At 41.8% G+C, this 25,253-nt stretch overlaps 3 protein-coding genes across 5 annotated transcripts; 1 reads left to right on the top strand and 2 right to left on the bottom strand.

The window, feature by feature from the left end:
- The first annotated feature begins 2,118 nt into the window (after positions 1 to 2,118).
- sgo1 (shugoshin 1) lies at positions 2,119 to 5,634 on the top strand. Its single transcript, XM_069681856.1, has 9 exons — positions 2,119 to 2,303; positions 2,635 to 2,843; positions 2,971 to 3,023; positions 3,111 to 3,175; positions 3,294 to 4,163; positions 4,249 to 4,377; positions 4,646 to 4,807; positions 4,969 to 5,158; positions 5,242 to 5,634. The coding sequence occupies exons 1-9, from the start codon at positions 2,159 to 2,161 to the stop codon at positions 5,396 to 5,398; spliced, it is 1,980 nt and encodes a 659-aa protein (XP_069537957.1). The 5' UTR covers positions 2,119 to 2,158; the 3' UTR covers positions 5,399 to 5,634.
- Positions 5,635 to 6,584: 950 nt separating this feature from the next.
- Positions 6,585 to 16,823, bottom strand: kat2b (K(lysine) acetyltransferase 2B). Its single transcript, XM_069681180.1, has 18 exons — positions 16,520 to 16,823; positions 15,436 to 15,562; positions 15,149 to 15,294; positions 14,964 to 15,050; positions 14,692 to 14,873; positions 14,416 to 14,607; positions 14,131 to 14,234; positions 13,882 to 14,007; positions 12,272 to 12,405; positions 11,903 to 12,111; positions 11,698 to 11,824; positions 11,493 to 11,603; positions 10,112 to 10,255; positions 9,877 to 9,991; positions 9,754 to 9,784; positions 9,541 to 9,604; positions 8,552 to 8,636; positions 6,585 to 8,004 (listed from the first exon to the last, which is right to left on the bottom strand). The coding sequence occupies exons 1-18, from the start codon at positions 16,718 to 16,720 to the stop codon at positions 7,811 to 7,813; spliced, it is 2,379 nt and encodes a 792-aa protein (XP_069537281.1). The 5' UTR covers positions 16,721 to 16,823; the 3' UTR covers positions 6,585 to 7,810.
- Positions 16,824 to 17,347: 524 nt separating this feature from the next.
- On the bottom strand, positions 17,348 to 24,641 carry LOC138608560 (ras-related protein Rab-5A). 3 transcript variants are annotated; one of them, XM_069681165.1, is made up of 6 exons: positions 24,469 to 24,641; positions 21,072 to 21,292; positions 20,448 to 20,599; positions 20,133 to 20,255; positions 19,900 to 19,993; positions 17,348 to 19,714 (listed from the first exon to the last, which is right to left on the bottom strand). In XM_069681165.1, exons 2-6 carry the CDS (start codon positions 21,235 to 21,237, stop codon positions 19,599 to 19,601), a joined length of 651 nt encoding a protein of 216 aa, XP_069537266.1. In that variant the 5' UTR covers positions 21,238 to 21,292; positions 24,469 to 24,641; the 3' UTR covers positions 17,348 to 19,598. The 3 variants fall into 3 exon arrangements, with proteins under 3 accessions (XP_069537266.1, XP_069537267.1, XP_069537268.1); XM_069681166.1 differs by having other exon boundaries at positions 21,072 to 21,289; XM_069681167.1 differs by lacking the exon at positions 24,469 to 24,641 and adding an exon at positions 24,165 to 24,457.
- Positions 24,642 to 25,253: the final 612 nt, after the last annotated feature.

Raw genomic sequence — 25,253 nt, 5'->3', positions numbered from 1 at the left:
AGTTAGTGATCTCTTAATTAGGATATCAGTACATCACCTTTGTAGAGAAATAGACTTGTGCTTCTTCACTAAATAAGGCCCTAATTTCTATGGCTGCTTCAACACTCCCTGCATTTTTATTTTAATCAGTCCCTCCTTTCCTGCTCTTTTCTCTCCCTGTGATAATAAGTTTCTCTCCAGGCGTCAGACAGGTGGATAGTCAGGGGTGGCATGAAATGACTGCGTGATGCTGTGTGATGGATTTGTCCATTAAAGCAAGCTGAGCCAGAACCTGTGGAGTCCCTCTGGCTGTCTATCAGTCTACCTTTTATGTTTCTCTTCCTCCTTCTGTCTCTTTCTTTTTAGGTTTAATACAGACAGACTCAAACCTACACACACCTACACACGCAAACTATTTCCAACAGCTGAAACATTTATTTGCTTTTTGCAAGAATAATACACCTTTTAGGTAAACAGAAGTGATCATATTATTAAAACAGTGAGTCATTACTCGTACTTTACTCACACCCTCAACCCATAAGTGCACATGAGTTTAAAAATAAGAGAGAAAAGTATGATGTTATCTGCAGCTTAGATGGGATTTCAGACTGTAATAAAATTGTATTTATTTCTTTTGCATTAAAGCTTAACTGCTACATATCCATGCTTATGTAACATGAAGATAATCCTACTGAGAGCATACAAAGCAGCAAATATTTGTGAGAAAAGTCAGCTAAATCAAGAACTGTCTGTATGCTTTACTCAAGAGTCTCACCTTGTTTAACCCGCTGAGGCACCCTGCTGAGGTCATTTGTTTTCAGTGGGTGAAGCTGACAACACCCAAGCTTTAGCACACCCCTTCTGTAGCCTCAATATGTCATTCAGTTTGGGCCCTTTCTTGGTCCGTCATCTGACAGAAGGTGCAAATGTTACATTGGCTGCAGGTTACTTCCCTGCATGCTACCGAGTCAGACTGTTAAAGTTGGGAGAATAAATCATGATGTGGTATTTAGTGTAATTCAATATTTACAGAACATTTATTAAGCAAAACCTGAGACGGGTAGAAATGTGTACCTATGGCAGAAGCAAGGTGGCTTTAAGAAAGTTGTTTGTCTGCATGGAGGCATATTTGTGTAGCCTATAGAGACCTTATGTAAAAAAAAACAACACAAGATAGGCGGCTGGACGCTGGAGCATTATGCAATATGATTAAGTCGCTTAAATCAAAATCTGTATTCATCCTATAATTGACTTGCTGTCTTAGCTACTGGGTAATCTGATTTTAAAGGACCAGTAAGAGTTTTAGGAAAGCCTCAAGGAATATAACTCAAACACTGTCTGTCAGAGGGCTTTTAGATTAACACAGTTATCAGCTCCATCCATATGCAGCCGAGCACTTTACAGAGCAGAGCTCAGGCTCTTATCTTCAGTCAATTATAAATACTCAATTAGTCATTCTGGAAGGGGCTAAATGAGCCTGGCCCTAAATGAGTATTAGTCTATTTTCCAGTTGCAAATAAATTTAATTTAACTTCCATATTTCAACTTTGCTTTGTTTGTTTCCCACAAACAGACAGAAAGGATAAAGGTGAAAAGAGTCTGATTGAAACGCCAAGAATTATAATTAGATACGAGGAGTGCAGTGTGGTAGCCGACTGTTCAGTCTCAAAAGATGAAAATATGCGGACGAATGATGAATACCAAATCAGCTTCTCTGCATGGAAATATATTTCATTTTTCTGCTGTAGATTAGCGCCATCTAGCGAACAGTTAATGACCTTAATTCAAGGAAGTGACGTAGTTTTCATTTTCTACCAATCAGCAACCGCGGCTCAAAATTCGAACGTCAACGAGCGGAAGAGACGGATGAACTGCGATAAATTAGATTATTTTGCTGCCTATAGTAGGTTTCCTGTACATTTTGTTGATGTGCCGACTGACATACCAAATAGCTTTACAAAAGACGCATGCTGGTAGTTTTAAAATTACTCTATTTTCGACTCTAATGCTCGGCTGCGGTGACTTAAGATAGGTTGGACTGACGTTAACGTTAAATAGCGTGCTAACAGAGTTAGCACGTTAGCTTAGTCGTTTGTTTTGCTAAGGCTTTACATCATGTTTTGTTGTGTATTTGTTTGATAAACTATAAGAAACTTTGAACAAATTGAAATACTGAGCCATGGTGAAAGAACGGGCCCAGAAGAAGTCCTTCCAGCAGAGTCTGGAGGACATCAAGGAGAAGATGAAGGAGAAGCGGAACAAACGGCTGGCCAGTGCCTCAGCTCCCAGCAGAGGACGGTCAAGAATCATAAACAAAAGCAGTGGTAAGAGTATGAGAGCTTCTCTTGCAATAATCACAGATTTGATTGACATGTAGGTCTTTTCTCACTGATATGGCTACTTAATATATTGAAAATGTAACGTTATTTTTTGTCCATTACATGGACAGATATTACATATTGGTCATGAAGAGGATACGGTGGCCCTGAAGGTCAAAACACAACAGTATTACACAAAACATTACATTTAAAAAAAACAAACGTAACAATACTTTTCAGAACACACAAATAATTTCACAAAACACCTTCAGGGCCACCATTAGAGGACGTTTTGCCTCACCCAGGTAAATAATATTCTTCCTATGTTTTCTCCAAGTGGCTAACTCCACCCACACCATCCTGAAGGGCGTCCAGCTGAACAACAAAGCGCTGGCCGTTGCCCTGCAAGCCGAAAAGGAGAAAGTGAGGCAGAGCCATGCAGTGATCCTGCAGCTGAAAAGGGAGCAACAGGCTCTGTTCCTTCATCTGCTTCTGCTCAAGAGGAAGCTCAAAGATCGGGAGGCTCTGGCTGAGAGTTCTTCAGAGGTACATCTTGGGGGCCTTTAGTCTGTCCTATGTTTGTTGCTTGACTCATTCTGGCAATTATGTAAATGACTGAAGTACTGCATGCTGTTGTAAAGAACACATTGTGATTTTTTGTGTGTCAACTTAGACAAAACGTCCAAACATCCCAGTTGAACCTCAACGCCAAGTGAATTCGACAAGGTAACATTTTGAATCGCATGAAGTTATTTGACATTCTTTATCTTGAGTTTTTGATGTGATCAGGATTGATTATCTGGCAATTAATAGGAGAAAGCGGACCAGCCTGAACCCTGATGAGCCTGCTCCATGCAAAGCCTCACCAATTTGTGCAGGTATACACACACAAACACACACAGACAACTGCTTACCAACACCAACATTTCTTGTCATATGAGTATTTTATACTATTATGCAAGTCTTGAATATTAATGTTCGTTTGTTTCTTCACAGAACCCAAGTCTGCTGAAAAGAATGCACTATCTGAATGTGACAAGCAGGTAGCTTTACCATCTACGGTGGGTGTCAGGCGTCGCCATGTGGATAGAAGAAGCAGGAGAAGGTCTGAGCGTGTGAGAGAAAGGACGTCTATGAGTGAGGGAGATGTCATCTCAGACTTGGGTGCTTTAACAGCAAGTCCGATTCACAGTGATGACGGGAATCCAAATCAACCGCAGCAAGTAGCTGAGCCAGATCTAGCAGAGCCAGCGGACGCTGAGGAGTTCCAGCATTCGACTCCGGAAACTGCCCCATCTAAAAAGACCAACCAGCAGCGCCCTGGCAGGAAACAAGCCCCGCAGCAGCAGCAGCAGCCTCGCACCAAAACGGAGCCGGCTGCTCGGAAACCAGAGAGAGGCCGCAAACCAGAGCGTGCCCCGTTAAAGAAACCGTGGGAGAATCCCAAACCCAGAGCTCGCTCTAAGAGTCGGGACAGGTCAGCCACACGGGCCAAAACATCAGCTCCATCACAAGGGAACAAACTCAACACCTCACTGGGATTTAATGACACGTTTGATTTTGACTGTGAGGAGGCGGTTCACTTAACGCCATTCAAGGCAAAGGCGGAGGACAATCCGCCGGCCACGCCCATCACTGAAGAGACTCAACACAGAGGACAAACTGAAGCTTCACCTGTTCCCAAACAGGGTGAATCCAGCTTGTCGTCACCATCGTCTGAGTCGGAGGACAGCCTTTACGTCCCTCAGAAGAGCAGACGGAGACAGACATCCCCCGACAAAACCAAAGCGATCACCACCCGCAGAGGCCGGCCCTCTAAAGTCATCAGACAGAAGGAAAACATCCCTCCAAAGCAGGAGATCTCTGGTGAGCTTTCATGTTTTCTGTTCTTCATGTTGTTCTATAAATAATAAAAATGTTCTATAACAATTTCTTGTGTTGTGTTTTTTAGTCTTTAGAGATGAGGAATCAACTCCTAAAGCTGTAGAGCCTGAGAAGAAAGATGCTCATATCCAGTCCTCCCCTGACTCCAGCTTCTCTAGCAGCCCAGACCCTGTAAGGTTGGAGGAAAATCACCAAGGTGGGTAAAAGTGAAGCAGCGTGTTGGCTTTATGTCTCTTACAACAGTGCTGTAATACTCAGATTCTAATGGCCCAGAGTGGGTCATTATGATCTACAGTGTTAAGCAAAAAGCTCTCCTGGTGTATTTCTGTCTCAGCGTGACATTCCTGTGTGACATTTTCTGTGACCTTTAACAAAGATGTCAGGTTAAATTGTGTAACAATTTCAGTGTTTGAATTTTCAAATAATTGATGGTTGAGTGCTTCTGTCTGGTCCTTGTTTTTCAGAGCCTCACACAGAGGTTATCTCAGAGGACTGCATGCTCCCCGTCAGCCCTCTGGTGGAAGCTGAGATGATGCGAATAGACAACGTCCTGTCCAATTTTGGAGATTCCTCCTGTGAAGCTCCTCCTCACCAAACGCCCCAGAGGGTCAGGACGTGCAAGAAACGTAAGTGTTGCAGTAAGACTGTAAGCTTCTTCACAACTTCCGTGAGCACTTGGGAGGCTGATTATATCCTTTTACTGTCACCTCTGTATATGTTCGCTTTACTCCACTCACCACTCCTCATTTCTTACTCCTGGATCACTTCTTCCTTCGCGTTTCCACAGGTGGGCTTGGTGTAAGGACAGGAGGGCGGGGCTTGAGTCTGTGTGATGTGACCAATCTGTCCCCTGCAGCCTATCGCAAGTTCTCCTGTGGTGGCTCCCGTCCCTCCGATGCTCGCTGCTCCACCCCGGTCATCCCTCGTAAGCGGCGCTGCACCATGGTGGTCGACTACAAGGAACCCTCGCTGAATGCGTAAGATGATGCCTCACTTTACTGTCAAAGATTTAAGAATTTGGATGTCTGAATACTCAACAGTTACATTCTCCTCTTGACAGGAAACTCCGACGTGGAGACAAGCACACCGACGTGCAGTTCCTCTCCTCTCCTATTTTTAAGCAGAAGTCTGGCAGGAGCTCGATGCAGAAGTCGAGGAAATCCATGAGCAAGCAGCCGTTTGAGAAATACAACGAGTCGTTTGTTGGATGTCGGTAAAAGCAGCTACTCTCTGAATGCCAGCAAGTTTTAATGTGATTTTTTTTTAAGATTTGAGGTTTTTTTAGCTCTAAAGGTTGTTTTTCTTTATAAAGAACAGCTCCGATCACTTTTAGATTATTACTGTATATCTGTGACTTTGTTGCTGTTTATGTTGCAGGGCATTAGTCTTCCACTTGTCCTCATTTCCTGTCTGTACATCTGCTTAAAGTCATTTCTGAAGGAGGCCACATTTCTACATGTCATCTTAATTCTGTTTTTTATTATTATGAGATACTGAATAAGAGTACATATTTTTGTCCAAATGTATCTTTTTCTGTCATAGTATCTTCTACTGAGTGACAATAAATAACAATTGCTCTTTATGGTTATGAATCGTATGATACTCTTTTTTTTCTTCTTTTTTTTAAGATTTTTTTTTTTTGCTTTTTGCCTTAATTTGAAAGGACAGCTGAATAGAGATAGGAAGTATGGTGAGTGGGGGTAACATGCGCCAAATGATCGGCAGACTGGGAGTCGAGCCTGCGCTCAGTGCGACGAGGACTGTGTCCTCTGTACACGGGGGGTGCCTGCTCTACCAACTGAGCTAAACCAGCGCCCCATTCTGTTAGGTTAACATCTGAACACATCAATGTTTAGATGGAGCTCAGTTTGTCGGGGCAGCTGCTCCAGTCACATGTCGAAGTGTCCTTGGGCGAGACACTGAAGCCCAAATTGCTCCCAGTGGCATAGCCATTGGAGATTAGCAGTTAGGCCTTTGCCGTCAGTGTGTGATTATGAATGTGACATGTAGTGTAAAAGCAGCTTTGAGTGGTCGGCTAGAAAAGGGCTATATAAGTACAGTCCATTTACCATTTGTGTCAGGGTTTTCATTTCACCTCTTGAATAATACCAATACAGAGCTGCATGGTGGTGCAGGGGTTAGCGCTGTTGCCTCACAGCTAGAAGGTTCCTAGTTCGAGTGTGTGTGTTCCCCCCTGTGCATGCATAGGTTCCCTCTGGGTACTCCGGCTTCCTCCCACAGACCAAAGACATGCTCGTTGCTCGCTGCCCCTCGCAACCCCAAACAGGGTAAGTGGTATAGAAAATTACTACTACATTAAAAAAAAAAAGTGGACCTTAAATAAAAGGAATGCTGTAAAATAATTATAATCTTTCTTGTCAGAAAGAAACCGCAGACACGTAATAGCCTCACTTCTGTTTTATTCAGTCTAGAAAATAGGCTAATACTATGTCATTAAAACCAATTGTACAAAGAGCATGAATCATTTTCCAGACATATTACAAAATGTATTTTTTTTCCCTAAAGTCTGAAAAGTACAAACACCTTTTTACAAAACAGCAAAACTACATCGTATTGCACAATCTTTTCATTTATCTCCAAAGTATAAAGTTATCAATCTCCATCTGCAGGACAAAAATAAGAAAGAATAAATTAAGACCTTGTCTTTAGCATAATTCTTTTTAAATTACAGCACATAAATAAGAATAAACTCTAGATCATTGAATTAGTCCTTAGTCAACAGCGGTAATTTTATAGGTAAAACAGAAGATGCTCTTATTTATGCCGACTAATACTTGGAAAAATAAAAAGTGCATTTCGATAGTCAAACTGCCCTATGCGGCTTATTGGGGAGAAAAGATGATCTTTTAGTTCTGAAACAGAAAATATATGTTATATACACATTTGAAATATACAGTGGGTATAAGTGCTTTGAAATAATCAGGTCTGTACAAATTAAAGTATGTATTCCTCTTTTGGCAGGATGAACTCATCACACACAAACTTTGACCTCATTAACAGAGTTACACAGACTCTCAGTCATTTCCCCCACAGGTAACACTTCTGTAATAACGACTTAATACACTGTAGATGTGGTTACTGCTTATGACAACTCTACCTGAGTCAACTGAGAGGATGAGGCAGATGTCGAAAAAGGCGAGGGGGGGGGGGGGGGGGGAGGATAAAAAGAAAGGAGGAGGAGAGATGGAGAGAGACAAAGTAAGGTGTACGGTGAATCTCCAATCAGCTGTCGTTCTGTTGCCTTTCAGTGTCTCACACAAACATAGTAATGGATGCTTCCTGCCCTCTTTAATACGTGTTACTGTTACACCTCCCGCTGTCCTGTTCTTCCAATGGACTCTGGGGATGTGATGAAATATGAAGACACGATGATTCCTTTGCTTGCGGGCCTTCCCTTGTTGCCTGTCTTTCAGTGTCAATATCAGTCCAAGCTACTGATTCAAGATCTGGACCAACATGCATCAAACATTAAAAGAGTGCTGATCTGAGACCAGTGTGCACCTTTTACGCTCAGATATGTGTTTCTGAATCCTGTGCGCTCCATCGTCAGCAGTCCTATTCCAAACTCCTCAATGCGTACAGTCTGAGGAGGGACTTCTCCTTCCTCTCTACTTCTCGATGAGCCCTGCTTCTTTGATCTTAGTGTAGAAGAATTTCTCCAGTAAGTTGGCACACTTGTAGTACTCGCTCTCCGGAGGGTTGTATTCACGACAGTTGGTGAAGATGCGCTGCATGTCGGCCATGAAGAGCTTGCGCGTCGTGTAGTACCTGCTCTTCAGACGCTCACTCATCGTCTTCAAGTCTGTGAGGGAGAAAAAGAATTCATTTATACTGCTTTTTAAATGTGACTCAATACTCTTACTCTTACATACATGCCTTTTCATAACCAGAGCTCTTCTATTCATGCACAGAGCACACACTTCATCCTTTTTTTGATAACACTTGTATAGCAGTTATGAATGAAAACCACTGGAATGTGCTGAATGTGAAGTATTTATTGCAAAATATCTGAAATGTAACTGCTCTCATAGAAATGATCTTACTCTAAAAATACCAGCGCAAACAGCTGAGTGGAGTGAGAACTGAGGAGCACGATACACACATTCTGTAAAAAGGCTCAGTTCTTCCTTCTGTGGAGACCGTTAAGATCAGCCTCAATCCCATCAGGAAGCATTTCCTTGAACCTCCTCATGTCTTTCTTTTTTCCAGAGCATTTTTTTGCTCTTCTTATTGTACATAACAAGAGTAGCTTGTTAGCAAGTATGCTCCACTTTAAATCCTCTGCTCCCATGTCAGATAACCGGGTATCTTGCATGTAGTAGTCTGTATGTGGTATACTGTATACGTACCCATGGGGAAGCGGATGACTTGGTAGTACCCAGGTGCCTCCGTTTTCTTCACCGGCTCCATGAAAGGCCAGGCGTTCTGGTGACTCTAAGACATACAGAGCAGTCTGGTAAGAATAAAGTAGGGTAGGAATTGCAGGGTAACTCACGATACGATGCAATACGATATGATACGATGCAACATGATATGATACTATACGATATACTATACGATAAAATACTATGCAATACGACACGTCACGATATGACAGGACACGATATGACACGATACGATATGACACGACACAATAAGATACGATGAGATACGATACGATACGATGCGATGCGGTAGGATACGATGCAATACAATGCGATGTGATGCGATGCGATGCGGTACGATACGATGCGATGCGATACGATACGATATTATACAATACGTTACGACATGACACGATACAACATGATACAACATGATACGATATTATACGATACGACACGACACGATGCACCATGATACGATACGATACAACACGATACGACATGACACGACGCGATACGGTACAGTACCATGCAATATTATACAATACTATACGATACTTTATGATATGCGATATGTGGCCCATGACAACGATACAGAACTATAGAACTGTGAACAAATTAGGCCTTTGGAATTGAAAGTGGCTGCCGTCTTCTTCTTTTATCCTGTTGTCAACTTCTTCTTCACCCAATTCATTTCCAATCATGATACCCTCATTCATGTCATAAGTGCTACCATGAGGAGTCATAAAGTAGTGACGCAGTGAATCAAAATCGCATTGAAATCTGTTTAGAGCGTCATATATATGTAAATTAAATATGGATATTTGACGCCAGCCTATCGATAATTGTATTGCGTCTGTATTGAGCCTGGATGGCAATATGTTATTGTATTGATATTTAGTGACACCCCTAGAATAAGTTTGTTTATACAGTATGTTAAGGGTACATTCCAGGTACGTGTGTGTGTCCCTCACCTTCACATGTTGGAGGATGGTCTTCAGAGTGCTGTACAGTTGATCTGGATCCTTCAGTTCCTTCCTAGAGAATAAAAAGTAATATTAGTGATTCTTCCTTCCTGTTAATGCAAGTCTGTGTCGCAGTGGACCTTAATTTGAGTGTTATTGGAAATGCATCATCCAAGTCATTGGGGTTGTAGTTCAAACCTTGTACGGTAGAGTCACACTTACCCTTTGCCCACAGGCTTCCAGCCAGTTTCACCTGTAAATGTAAGTAAGTCTCATAAATCGTACAAAAGACATCAGGAGATATGGTAAGAGGTAGTAATAAAAGCATACTGTAAAGGGACGTACGTATGCCAGGAATGCTCTCAATGGGAATCTGCCGAACTCCTTCCTTAAAACAGGAGAGCCCTGGGTAGACTTTTCTGATCTGAGCCTGCTTCCTCTCTATCAGCTTCTTTATGATCTGAGGGAAACAAAACCAGAATGGGTAATGAGATAACAAGTGCAGAGACAAAATCAGATAGGAAGAGGATCTGAAATGAAATGCGACTGAAGTGAAAATGAAAAATGCAACAGCACACACCTCCTTCTGCTTCTTGATAATGACAGAAAACTCTGTGTAAGGAATGCTGGGGTTGAGTTCACAGCCCATGAGTGTGGCTCCCTCGTAGTCCTTGATGTAGCCCACATACTTGGCTTTGGGAACTTTGATGTCCTTTGAGAAACCCTGCGGGGGAAGAGGTTTTTTATTTTTAGTTTTATTTAGAATGAACCAACTTAAAAAACAAACGCATCTTATTTTATGTTCTCATTTTCATTATGTGACTTTCAAGACCATGAAAAAGTGGGTAAAAAGACTGATACAAATAGTGGCAAGTGGCAGTTTTTCTTCTTGTTTTGGAGATGATTCTAGAAAGATGTCAGAATTACTTCTTTAAGTTCTTTTGTTTTGCGGGTCAAGAAAAAGATTTTGTATACACAAGTTACGTTTCCAAGTTGTCTAAGTCACCTATGGAATTTTGGAGGAACTCAGTGGACTTTCAACCACACTAGGGTCTAAATAAAGTCCCAGGAACTTTATATTACAGCCAAAAGGTCCCGGCTCTGGGGGTAGCACGTCCCCAAACGTTTCTGATTGTTGCAGGACAAGTCTGGCTTTTTTTTATCTATAGACCTCTGTGGGAACACAAATCAACCACAGGATGGAGGAACCTTTAAGGCCATCGAAAAGAATCTTTTTGAACTCAAAGTTCCTGGTATTTTTGGTGGAAACCTGGCTATAGTGAAGATTTTCCGGAAAGAAGGTGAAGAAAGGATATTGCATAATCTCTGTTTTTAAAAAAAAAAATATTTGTGGAGACTGTGTCTGTGTTTGAGTGCGGGTGTGTCCTCTGTTTGTGTGTGGATCTTTGTTTGTCGGTCCGCAGGTGGAGCATCCTGAGTGGCTGTAGTTGGGGGTGCGTAAAGGGGGAGAGACTCTGCAGGATTGCTCCATCCTCAACATCCTCAACTTTAAAAAAAGACCTGGTTTTCCTGAGTTGCTGGCACTCCACAGTCAGCAGCAGAGCATTTCGTCTGTGTGCTTGTGATTTAGTGATTTTCTGTAAATTGTTAGCATAAGCTTTTATGACACTCGTAGTTTTTAAAAAAGTCCACAATTAGAGAGTGGAGCGTGAACTGCCGTTTTCTTTTGTATTTTTCTCATGTTTTTGCTTTAAATTAGGGAGTTAGGTTAACATTATGTCTTTTGGTTTGATTTGTACCATTTAGAGTAAGTTAGTATTTAAAAGGTAATATTTTCTTTTGTTTGTTGTTTTAGCCTCGGTTCACCCTGAGTCATTTGCTTAAGTTGGAATTTAGTTTTCACCTTTTGGTTGACAGAGGAGGGAACATTTTATTCACTTTTATGTTGCGCATCTACCCCCCTGCATGTAAGCATGTAATAAATGGACATAACACGTTACCTGTTTCTTGAAGTAGCCGATGGCGTACTCATCAGCGTAAGTGAGGAAGTTGAGGATTTCATGCTTTATGTGATACTCCTTCAGGTGGTTCATTAAATGAGTCCCGTAACCCTGCGAACACAGCCACACAAGGAGAAAAAAAGGTTACAACCTAACCAATCAGAGAGCATCAAAATAGCAAACTGGGACACAGAAGCACTCTCACCTTGACCTGCTCGTTGGACGTGACGGCGCAAAACACGATCTCCGTGAAGCCCTGTGAGGGAAACATCCGGAAGCAGATCCCTCCTATGACACGGCCATCTTTGATCAGTGACAGCGTCTTGTGCTTCCTGTCAGGAAAAAAAAGCGATTGGAATTGTAGTCGTGCTACTACATCTTTTACAATCATCAAGCACGGGTGCACTCACGGATCAAAGACCAGCCGTGTGATGTACTCTTTGGGCATGCGGGGCAGCTGGTGGGAGAAGACGTTCTGGAGGCCAACGAGCCACATGAGGATCCTCTTATTGGGCTTCTGGTTTAAAGAGTTACCGATGACGTGGAATTCAATCACCCCCCTGCGCTCCTCGAGACGGGCGGCTTCGTCACGTGCAGAGTGAGCCGACAGAAGACTGGTCTGCACAGGAAGGAAGGTACGAAATCACGATCAGCACAAAATAATACAAATCTGTTTAATATCAGTTATATGATGTTTTATATACCTAACTGTAACTGCAAATAAATGGGACAATGCTATTAATTAAACGTCATGCTACTGGGGATTTTAGGGATGTTACCTCTGGAATAGCGGCAGGGTCGGCGATTGTTGCCATAACTTCGTTGATGAGTTCCATTGGGATGTCGCCCACCACCCTGGGTCTCTTGTTTTCCTCATGTGGGAGGGGCTCAGAGGGTTTACGCTTTTCTCCAACTGTGAAGCACGGACACAGAAGAAGTTACACATAACATTTCTCCTCTACAGTAGTGTAACTACATCCAAAGAAGAAGTTATCTAACATTAAAGGTCAGCTCACAGCTGTGGTGAATACTCGATTCTGATTGGTCGAATATGGCACTCTAAGGTCTGCTATTTATTCAATATCACACTCGAGGTTGTGATGTTGTACTGAATATCAGCACTGCTGCAGTTCAGTCGTAGGCACGAGGCCGCACACTCATGATAATAAATCAGGTCTTCCATAGGTTAGTTCACCAACTCGGCTAGTTCCACAACTTAACTGAAACTGGACATTTGTTGCCAAGCAACCCAAACATTCTCCTGCCCTTTATGTCTGCATGTTACCGCAGATCAGGTATCTTTTATCATGTTTTAATTTATCATCAACGAGTAAGATAAGAGTCTGCTGTGTGATTCAGAGGTACCAGCTTGATCAATGTAGACATACACGGTCTGCTGTAATGTTAATTAAAAGTATTCAGAACACCTGGCTGAGGCGGAGTGATACACAGAGTGAAAAGTCCCAGTGATGTTGCACTCAGCACTCATGGAATGCCTTTTGTCCAGTCAGATTACTTGGTTGGAACTAACTGTTGTATTAAGTGTAGGGAACACAGTTATAATCACATCATATCAACCTGTAGAAAGAAGTAATTTCAGCTCATTTACTGTGGGAAAAAAAGGAAAAGAGACTAAATCAGTGGAAAAAAGCAAAAAATGCTTCGACACAAAGAGCTGGGTGATAGAGGAATCGACCAAGTTAGAGAAGACACATGAAGCTTACACCTAGGAATGGTACGTGATACAACAGTGTTTGAAGACTGGTGAATCAACAGACAATAACAAGGTAGAAAACCTCAATCAGGTGCTGTGGTGATTCATGCGCTTAATGCATTTGATTTAATGCGAGTTATAACAGCTAAGCAGACTCATTTTTAAAATGTAGAAGCAGTTCTTGCAGTACATTCATAGGGACAATTTTTTGGCAGAAGAAGGGAAATCATTTATCGTTAAATCAATAAAATCCTCAAATCTATATTTTATGTCAAATTAATGATTACTTTAGTAAGTAGCTGTGCAATAAGCTATACATGTGCTATAACAACCTGCTAACTGTACCTTACTTTAGTTTGTTATGAGCAGCTCTGTGGTGTATTTCACTTCTGTTTCTTATACAGTTTAAAGGCAAAAAAATTCAAATAAGTAAGGAAGAGGAAGGGTGTTTTTTTAAGGCATCAGTGAGACGTAAAGTAGTCAGATAAACATGATGAATCTTTGTTGCCTACTGAGCTTCAGTTGCAAATGCCACAATGACACATAAATATAGTTCAAATGTAAGAAACAATAATAACTGTAACCTGGCTCAACCTTCTCCTGTAAGATGTGAGATGTTATGTAAGAACTTGAGTCATTGTAACCTTTGAATAATTACAGGTTTGACGGTAATACCTGGGTTTGGCTCGAGTGCAGAAGCTGTTTTCCTGGCTGGACTGACGCTGCCACAGGTGGAAGGATCCACCGACACAGGGCTGGTGCTGTAGTAGAGTGGCCTGGCCACAGGGGGTGCGCTGATAACTACGTCCCAACAGAGAGGAAAATAAAACTGTAAGAACAGGTTTGTATTCTGTCATATTAAGAGACATTTCTCATGTTTTCTAAGGAAAACAAAGAGGGCGTGTCTTTTAGGGTGTGTGTTACCTGTGTGGATAGGAATCTGCCCTCCTGACGCTCCTGCCAAGAAGTCTTGGCTCCAGATGGGAGAACTATGACTGTAAACCTCCTCCTCCAGCATAGACAAGAACCTGAGCCAAAGACAACAAAGCAAACACAACATAATTAAAAAAAAATTGTCAAGCATGCATGTGTGACTTCTTTGTGCTTTGATCCTGACGATGTCCGATCACAGAAGTGTCTCTGCTGTGCTGCCGATTTTATGTTACTGTCTGTGTGCAATGTCAGTTTCTGTCTGTTTGTACATCTTACTTGGGAAAGTGTGTGAGAATGAGTGTGCGTTTCTCAGGCGGCAGCTTGTCCTTTTCCTGTCTGGCCTGCTCCAGCAGTTGTTTCCTCATCACAGTGAACACCGAACGCAGCAGCGTCCGGCCGAAGATCTGAGTGGTCTCGTACCGGGGGAGACTGTCACAGAACTGAGGCACGTTGCAGTAGCAGAGCCATCTAGAGCAGACAAAGATCTTTGTTTTAATACTGATTGTAAACAGATGTTTTACATGTTAACAGGGAAACTGGTAGGTCTGCTACCTGGTGTAGTTGGCTTTGTATCCCGCTGCATCATCATTGGGAACCCTCTGGCGCCTCTGGGAGGGCGTCTCCAGCTGCCAGTAGTTGATCTGGTTGAGAAACATCTTGGCCAGCTCCATAATAGTTTGACGTTCCTTAGATGGCAGGTGGCTGAACTTGTACTGCACAAAATTGTTCACTCCCTGTTGTAAAAGAGAAAATAAATAAGTGGAAATATGGACACATTTATGTTGTATAGTGTTGCTTCTGTGTTGCAGATGACGTGTGATCACCTGCTCGATGCTGGGTTTCTCAAACGGAGGACTCTCCTGTGCTTCTAACATCGGCTTACCCATCTGTAGGATGGATTTCCTCAACAGCTGTAAAAATAAGCAGGAAAAAGGTGTGTTCACTTGTACACAATACGTGTCGTAAAATCCTGTGTTTGTATATTTTGATACTAAAAGCAGAGGCTTACTTTGAAGAGGGAAAAGTAGACCTGTTTGGTGTCTGCGTCCTCCTCTTTGTGAACGCATGTGTAGAGATACTCCACATCCAGGACGATACCTAGAAGTCTGTTCATTTCCTCCTCTGAAACGTTTTCTAGATGGGTCACGTGATCACCTAGGACCGAAGAATAACCCTTAAAATGTTTGCCCCACAGTCATTAATACAAAAGTTTAAATCTTGATTTATCAGAGGCAACATTTATACCTCATACTCATTAAATATAATAAACATTAAACATGATTATTGCTGACATACCCAAAGTGTGAGAGCAGCTCCGGCAGGGCTCCTGCAGGTTGACCGTGTTGGACTGCTGGTCCGTCCGCGGGGGTGTAGGAGGGGGGTTCTGACTTTTCCAGCCGTTACACTTACAGGCTCCCTCAGCCTAAGACACAATAAAGTTTATATTCATCAGTTTAGTACTCAGTTATCAGAATAAGTAGTATAAAACTTTTACTGGTTTTATTGAGCTTTTGAGGGTTAACACGCATATATCCCCCCCCCCAAAAAACAAATGTATTTGTCGTTTGTATGCTTCACGACTGAAACGTGGAGTTTCTATTATCAGTTACTTGCATAGTACATTATATCTGCTGTTAAAACATATCATTGCCGAAAAAGTAAACAGTAAAATGACACTAAACATTTTCCAGTTAAGTTGCCTTATACTTCGCTCAGGTTAAAGTTGTTATAACTGACTGTGTCAAACGTTAGGAGGTGAGGTGGGGTGAGAAGGCCTGTCACCGTCAGCTGGAGAAGCCAAACTGCGCATGCGCCCTGAAACAACAACAAACTCCGCCCCCCCAGCAGCTGTCACCCTGTCAAAACAAAGACCCCGTCCTTCTCTGCGGATGATTCACTGCATAAACCCACTAAAATCCGCTCTGTGTACCGCCGTGCGCTGACAGACGGCACGAGGACACTGGAACATTTCCTGGGGAAGGCATAGACCGCGCGCGCGCACACAAACACACAGTGGGATGCAGCCCTTGTGCACACAGCCAGCTACTCCCAAGTACCAGCGCCAAGCCAATGTTTACGTTCACCAACCCCCCACCTCGACAGAAACATAGTAACATTGTACAAACAGCGCGCAGCTTGCAGCCCTGCTCAACAGTCCAGCAGTGATAATAGCGCTTTTATACCTATATTATTAATAGCGCTTTTTCAATGATTGGCTCGTGCATGCAAAATGAAAAAAATGAAGTGCGGCAATGGCTTCCTTTGCTGCGCTTGCATTTTGTAAACTATTGCAACCAAGCCCAGGAAATACAGTTCATATAGAAGAATCCCCCCAAAACAGCAGTGTTGACAAAGTCTGCTATCTGCAGATACAGCATACTTTGCAGGATGAATACACTCCGAGTTTTTCCAGTTTCTTTGGCCGAGGTGAGGAGCGGAGTTGCGCCTTCTTCACGGCGATACGTGCGGATCCTCCAGCGGCGCCAGAGCCCTCCGTGCCCCCGGCTCCAGGAGCGGCCGGAACCAGGCCCGCCGCCCCGATGGCCGGCGAACCTTGCTGAATCCCAGCGCTGTCCGCCATGATTCACACCGAACCCCCGACGGGACCCCCGGCCCGGGAAATTTTCGCTCTGCCGTCAGCTCTATTCCACAAGCGGAGGATCAGACATGGCGCTCATCCTTATTTTCAGTTTCTCACTGTAGGCCCATTTTCCTCCGCTAGGGGACTCAGATGGGATAGGCCAATTCCACTACTATTCAGAGAGGAGAGGTCACAAAATGCAACCGTTTGTAGCAAAATTTCAAGGTCAAATGTAATAGAAAAAATGTGGCTTTCTATGCAGAGCCTTATCTGAGGACACAGTGACTCCTGAATCATGTTAATTCCGTGTAATATAAAGGCATTGGGGAAATGAATACCAATAACCCTTATTTTATAGACTATATTAAAATAAATGACACATAACAAAAAATATAGAAATTTAACATTTGTTTAAACCCATGTACAAGGCATATAATCAATTTAGACATTACAGAAAAATTGTCAGGTTAAAGATCAGGTAATAATCATTTTTATTAAAACTTGAGGATTAGAGGTGGATGATAGTATATGTTTTAAGCTATAATAAACAAAAACAACAGACGAAAGTTAAGATTAAAAAAAGTCACCACGTCCATGCACACACACATACACATACACACAGCCTGATTACAATAATAAATGTTCAAATTTATTTCAGTATTTATTTGGTCATTACATAACAGTACTGTAAAATGCTTGCATTTAAATGTTTTTTTTCCGGCTGTAATTAAGTGTTCACTGCAACAGAAAAAACAAACATACAATTTACATCCTCATTATGTGTTAATTCATTTATTCAGGAATCACCATCGTGCCAGCTGATAGTTGTTACACTGTTCCTACGATATCTTCACAAGGTTACTGAGATGTTATGCAGGGGGGCAGACTGTCGCTTAATCAAACTGTTTTGTGTCCGACTCCTTTGGAGCTTTTCAAACCATCTCAGCCAAAAAAAAACAAAGAATTAGTGAAATGCAAGAAAGAGATCATGTTAAAAAATAGAAACCAAAATGTTTGGATATTATTTTTTTCCTTTGAGAAAAAGGTACAAGACAGACGACTAAATAAATGCAATTTCATCTTATTTTGTTGATAACACTACATACATTTATAAAGACCACCACTGATTATAATTTAACCATTTGTGTGAAAAAAGGAACAGCAACAAAAACCCAGATTGTAGCTGTTTTTTTCTGCTAACTGTACACATCTTTTTATGATTATCTAGACAACTCCCTAGCAAGCATTAGTCCTGTCACTGGTAAATCAAAAAAAGGTAGACTACACTGCAACACCCTATTTACAGTATATTATTTATATATTTATATTTATATATATATTTATATCACACTGGCTGTAATTATGACAAGATATATTCATGAGCATCATTAGTGCAAGGCATGAGTAAGACAGACCTGTAGAGAGAGTTATTGAGCAGATGTACTGCAGTGTGTAATGTGTATGTGTGTTTGTGTGTGTGCTCAACATACGTTCGGGAGCCCTGTAACAGACTATGTGTGTGTTTATGTACAATGATGTTTATGTCGGCGTGTGAAGGGGTGAAGTCAATGTAATGTGTGTGTTCATGTGCAAATGTGTATTGAAACACACACACACACATAAATGGGCACATGTGAGTGAGTCTATGGGTGAAATCTGTCATCAGCCAGCCAGCCCAGGCCCGGTCTGTACACGCTGACACACGGCTGTGTCTAAAGCACTTCCTAATAGAGAGAAAATGACAAATTATTACGATTCAAAAAGGTGATTATGAAGCATCTTGCTACCATTTACGAGCTTTAAGACAATCTGCAAAAACTGAATCGTCTAAAGACAGAAACCGAAACACCCGACGGAGAGATGAAAAGACTATGCATCAGGACGTTGTGTGCCTGTTGTGGAGAAGGTACTGCGTGGAGCCTGGGGGCGTTTTGCAGTGCTGCATTGGTCCTTGCAGACACTCAAGTCACAGAGTAAATACTGTGAAACATTGCACAATGCCACTTGGGATAGCGAGAAGCAGGCATGGCCCCTAAATAGAGCCTTGGGGTGGTGGTGGAGGAGAATGTACACTAGTGCGACTCTGGGTTTAGTCGGGTAAAGGGCACGGGTAACAAGGGCAGGCATCGGACTACAGTTAACAAATGTTTACTAAACTTTATGATGAAAGGGTCCCAGTGACAAGAGAGAGGCGTGGAGCTTAGGGTTCCTCTCTTGTTCCCTCATCCTCAGATTCACCAGAACACCCTCCTGTTCTCTCTGAGAGATTTTCTGTGCGACTGCAGACAAAAGGTCAAACACAGCTGTTTGTTTTTCTATTTCAGGCCATGTAAGTATACAAGTATGTGCATCCATCATTTAGACAAAATTATAGCCACCAAAAAAGAACTAAATTATCAACAAAAAGAAAAAGAACAAAAACAAGACGTGTTTTAGAAATGCAGTAGTAAAGTCTTAAGCTATCCCAGAAAAGGGAAGTGAGCACTTCCTCTAAATGAAACTCGTATCTACACATTGGAAGGCAGGGTGCACTTTAATGTCTGCGATCAATAATCTATCAATCATACTTGATAGATGTAACAAGCCGGATGGCAGAAAGGAGGACAGAATGGTTTTTAAACAGGTAGCAGCAGAAACCATGATGGGGGAAAAGAGGCGGGGCTAAGTGGAGAGCTCAGTGTGATGGTATTGACTTTGTTACTGCAAAAAGAAGAGGGGAAGGAGGAGGGGGGGTGGGGCATCTTTTCTTGATTTGCAAACGAGAGAACTGGAGATAAGAGTACAACACATTGCATTAGTAACCGCAGTGGCATTCGGGGGGGGGGCATCGGCCGCATTAGTTACTGCTATACAGGCTGGTTGGGGGTCGTTCTTCACGTTAGTTACTGCAGCACGGAGCCTTGGCCGGCTGGGCAGCTTCTGTCAGGTCCACTCCTCGGTTCCGCCCGCTGCTGGTTCCTGTGGCCTGAGGCTCACTCTTCGGCAATCTCTTTGCTGAAAGGGAGAAAAAACAAAAAGTAATCAACAATAAAAGAGACTGTAGCTTCTCATTCGCAGGGTGGGAACAACTTCCAGAACCCAACCTGAAACCTCCAGTGAACCAGAGTAAGTAAAAGCTTTTTTTATTACTCTACAAATGCACTGGAGAAATCTTTAAATGAAGTGTAAAAATTACCCACCAATAGCCATAAATATCTCATTCACATTCATAGAAGTCTTGGCTGACGTCTCCATGAAAAGTAAGCTGTTGTCGTCTGCATAGGACTGGGCGTCCTGTTAACACAACATGAACACGGTGATACATCCTCACACATGAGTGCATTCAGGGACAAAAAAAGACTATAAGGACTAATCCTGGAGTTCTGGAGTAATAACATGAACAATCCCACAATGTTTGAGTGTTTGATCTGACCTGAAAATCGACAGCTCTCTTGCTGGCGAGGTCAGCCTTGTTGCCTGACAGAGCGATGACTATATTAGGGCTAGCTTGTCTTTGCAGCTCCTTCACCCAGTTCTTTGCTCGTGCAAAGGACTCCTGCAAGATGAACAAATAGTGCCATCCGTCAATACCTTCATGTGATCAATAACATCAAAAGATATTTACTTTCTAATCAGATACTTTTATATAAACAGCTGCTTTTGAACAACAACTTGAACACTGCTTAAGTAAGGTGACTTAGAGTAAAGGTAGAAGTAGTAAGAGGGACTTAGTCAGGGCTGAACGAGCCTCGTTTGTGATGTCGTAGACGACGATGGCGGCCTGTGCTCCTCTGTAATACATGGGTGCCAAACTGTGGTAACGCTCCTGTCCTGCAGTGTCCCAGATTTCAAACTTCACTGTTGTGTCATCTAGACACACTGTCTGGGTGAGAAAGGCAGCTGAAAGAAAAAGTGTTGTTAGATCATCAATATCTTCACCAAAAGAATACTTTGACAATGAAAAATAGGTCACAGATAAATCAAAAGGAAGCAGCAGGATTTTCTTCCACATATTGTACATTTAACTTTAAGCTGAAGTGGAGAAGAGCTAGCTGTTTATAAAGTTTATGATTGTGTAACTCTTGTCTAACTTCCACTTTACACACTTGGCAGTGATCTCATCGCCAAAATAAAATGGCTAACTTCTGGAAATTATTTTTACTTTAGAGTTCTTAAAAATGTAAATTTAAGTGTCTGACTTGACCACAGCAAAGCACCCAATCGGCTGTGAGGAGGTGCACCTGATTCGACTCTCGCAACATTGAGTAACCACACGATCAAAGCAAAAATGAAGACACAAACAAACCCATTTGATCTTCAACCAACTGGCAGCTCATGAGAAATGAGCCCGCTCTCTTGTTATGAAGCTCACCTCCTATTGTGCTCTCCTGGAATTCATGGAACTGACCCTTGACGAAACGGAGCACTAAGCTGGACTTCCCTACAGCAGACTCCCCCAACAGCACCAGCTTGAACTGACAGATCTTGTTCCCTGCATTGGGTCCGTTGGGTCTCGTAGCTCCTCCCCGATTGGCCATGACCTAGTCAGATCCGCTGGTGTCCTGTGGGCCAAACCAACTATCAGGACTTCTGCTGGAAGAGGGCAAGAGAGGAAACGGGTTAACTAATGAACGAGTAACATGGTGCTTAACATTTCTCAGAAGAACCATAACAAAGAATATCCTCTTTGAAAGAAATGTGGTCCAGCATTTCGTGCAAACTGTGGAATTTTCAAAAGCATTTTTAAGCCGTCAACAATTACTCAAATAAGCTGCTTTTCCTTTGCTTGTATAAGGGACTGTATTTGATCTAAAATAGAACTAAATATTTGGTTTCAAATTTGACATGTTAGTGAGAGTTACAGTAATACTATGTGCAAACTGTGTGAAAAACACAACCTACTGACAGTCATCGTTTTGTGCGGGCAGTTTGGGATTTTTTTAAAGATTCAATCTCATCTCGATCTCTGTTTTGATCTCTTTGTTGGCCCCTTTGGCGATAAACGGTACTTGCAGGAGGACACTTCCCAATTTAACCAGATGTCTACAGCTGGCTCCCTTTGTTGTTATGGTGGTAACTCTTGATTTACCTCGCTGACGGTCGCTTTGCTTTTTAGACTGTTTGCCTTCATCTGAGCGTCGAATTTGTTTCTTTTTCTTTGGATGTTCACTTATTTTTGAAGTTGTATCTGTAGTCATCGATCTTTTCTTTGTTTATTCAGCCATAGTAGATTACTGTTCACTCGCAATGCTCGTAGAGACCGGAAAAGCAGCCGCTTAGCTCCGCCTACCCTCTCTGGCAGACCCACCACTGCTGGGTGATGGAAAACGCGTAACTAACCGGGCGCCGCTTGTGATGTTTTTCCACGAATGTCACCACAGAGACCCAGTTCGTGAGTCCGCAAATGCAAAGGTTTACATCAGTGGGCCATAGGCTCGATTACCACTATGTTATATCATTCTGCAATAGATAGTGACTTCACTATCTATCTATTTATTAGCATGAAAATCTTCAGGATTATACCTTTAAGTAACATTTAAAGGGATTTTAAATATTCAACTTGCCAAAGGTCAGGTGTTAAATATGCATTTAAATAAACTCTTTACACTTGTAAAAAAGTATCAAGACTAATCTACTTTAATGTAAGCGAAGAATAGTGTAACACAACAACTGTGTAAATACAAGTTAATGTTTAAGCCGTTATCTTTTACTGAATTATCTTAAAGAACAACTATTCAATTAATCGTTACAGCTCCAGACAGAACATGCACTGTAGTTGGAGACGCTCTGAGTTATCAACACATAGCGATTGTCAGGTCCCATAAATCCCTGACTGACAATGCCAAGCAAGTCAATGCATGACACAGCCAATCCGTTTAAATTGGTGCATTTTACACGCAGATTTGCACATGTCAAAATCAAGCCTAAACCCAGCAGTATCACACACTTCACAAGTTCACAAGTGTAGCAGATGCTAATTCAACAGCAAAACTTCTACAACAAGAATTCTGTTTTTTCTGTTAATACATTTACACTGAAATGAACCATATAATGTATTATAATGTTAATTCAACGTAATATGTACAATTGTGTATACAACAATTTAATTTAAACTATTTTAAAGTCATTTAAATACAGAAATCGACTCTATGTCAAAGACACTTCAGACATGCTCAACCTCCTTTAAAAATAAAAGGTAAAAATAGCTGACGCTTTTTTCCCCCACAGTTACAAACTCAGTGATCATGAAAGAGTTACCGAAAGCCCACCAAAACCACATACAGTATCAGAAAGCAAAGGAAGCCTTGTTGAGAACCACAACAAGAGTTTCGAGCGTTTCTCCCACCCACATTACCAGAGCGTGTTAAAACTGCAAGGACCTCCGGATAAATACATGCCATGCATTTCTTTGTAATTTATTTAGGATTGAACTGCTGACAACTTTGAATACAACAGATGACTGTTGTCAGGAGATAATCACAGTCTATGTCCGACTTTGGAGGAAGAATTTATCCTGAGCCTGTTCTCTGGAATCTTATCCCTCGCCACAAAAATGACTATTATGACTTTCAGAGTGCGTCCCACACCAACTCTTATCCAGGAGACAGATATGATCCCTGCTGACAAAAACACTGACGCCATATTATACTCACATACTCACTCTAATGCAATATGGTAAAATAGCTCTGAAAAAACCCAACTACCTCTGTAAAGATCACACGTTTGATGATTTTGTCTTAGGGTGAACAATTAGTAGCAGTATAGTATAGTATTGAATGGTATCATTGTATTTATATATACAAGCAAAGAGAGGCCTTGCCCCCTGTGGTGTTTAGAAAGTGTCAGTCAGCTTACATGTTATCTCTTGTTCATATATTAAGAGAGCAATTTATATACAGCAAATTTCACTTAATTATGGTGCAAAATCAACGGCTCTGCTGATTTAACATCAAAATAAAGAGGGATTTAACTCACAAAACGGTGCAACTGTGAAAAACAGCAACTGCGTTTACTCAGACTCATGAAGGGACTGTCAACAAACGATCAGCGCAGCAATGCTCACAACATATCTAGATTAGACTGTCGCTAGTTGACTGTAAACACAGCTGCTCGTCTTAGCTGTGGCTATGTATCTGTTTTGATTTTAAGGGGGGGACGCCATTTTCCAAATTGTTTTTGTTGTCTAGCGAGTTAGCTTACTTGCTGTTAGCTAACCTTAGCTTCCTAACTGGCTGGTGCAGTTAGCCTCCCAACCACTTAATGAAAAGCACATAAAACCGACAGGCTTTTACGTGACAATGGTAACACGATGGGTTAACAAGCTAGTTCCTGTATTGCTATGTATAGTTGTCAGTTTGAAATACTGTGCAGTACGCATTATGTTATTTAAAAGGGAGTAGCCAAACCTTTAATTAACAAACACAAACGTTAGCTTGCAAGTATTGTTAGCATTCCACCCACTGACCTGATTCCACCCATGTAGCTGTTAGCTCTCACAAAGTCAACTGTAGCCTGTCATGCAGCTCGCTACACCAGACGCTTACTAATGACAGCACAGCAGCCTAGGAGAGGTACAGCTGGACTCGGTGAGACATGACAAAGGCCTGCATTTATGTATTCCCTTCGCTATCAAACATCACCGACATTAGCTACTCAGCTAGCGACAGCGCTAGCTAACAGCAGTCCCCGATGACAACTGAGCAAACGTTAGCGTTAGCCAGTCAGCCAGCTGGAAACCTCAACCTGTCGATGCATGTCAAGTACGCTACCTGAAAGCCAGACGATGTTTTGAACTTGAAATACCACGGCTGTAATATTTACACACGGAGCCCGGGACACTATGGTGAGATGGTATTAGGGAACCAAGAAAATAATTTCAACAATCCCGTCACGTCTCCTCCTTTCTTTCTTCTCGCAACTTCCCCTCAGAACCAAAACACAAACAAGCTCTTCCGCCCCGCGTGCCACGTCACACCCTCTGGTCACACCGCACGTCTGCCCTCTAGAAATGAGTTTCTCGCCAATTAGCACCCAATAAAATCAAATATCTTTAATGGTAATAAAAGTTTATGTAACAATACGAGTACATAAAACTTATCATATTTCATATTTGCTTTGTTAGTTTATTATCACTCGTCTAATATTTGCATTTACGTTTTGAATAATTTGCAGTCATAAATTCTGATTATATCACCATGGGCGCATTTTAAATTTATAAATACATGAGACAATATTAGAAATATTTAGTTTTTTGTCTCTTTCATCGAATCATTTTTTCATATCTGAACAATAAAAGTATCCATTATCTTAAGGGGGAAAAAAAATCTACGTGAGAAAATAAATAAATAACAAACAAAAAAACCCAACAAACAGCTAATATTCTCTAAAGGTTCCCTCAAAGTTTCCACTAAGTTATTAGCTTTGATGCTCCTTTAAAGATTGTACTGCAAATGACACCCTGAAATTTCCATAAAATTTTTTATGTGTAAAATATTAACAGAAACTCTTGGGAGCATTAATTTGGGGTGACCTGACGGGATTCTAGAAATATCTT

Source organism: Semicossyphus pulcher, unplaced genomic scaffold (genome assembly GCF_022749685.1).
Source record: "Semicossyphus pulcher isolate SPU_LCO1_2020_fin unplaced genomic scaffold, fSemPul1.0.p SCAF_5, whole genome shotgun sequence".
Lineage (NCBI taxonomy): Eukaryota > Metazoa > Chordata > Actinopteri > Labriformes > Labridae > Semicossyphus > Semicossyphus pulcher.
This window is presented reverse-complemented; position numbering and strand designations above follow the sequence as displayed.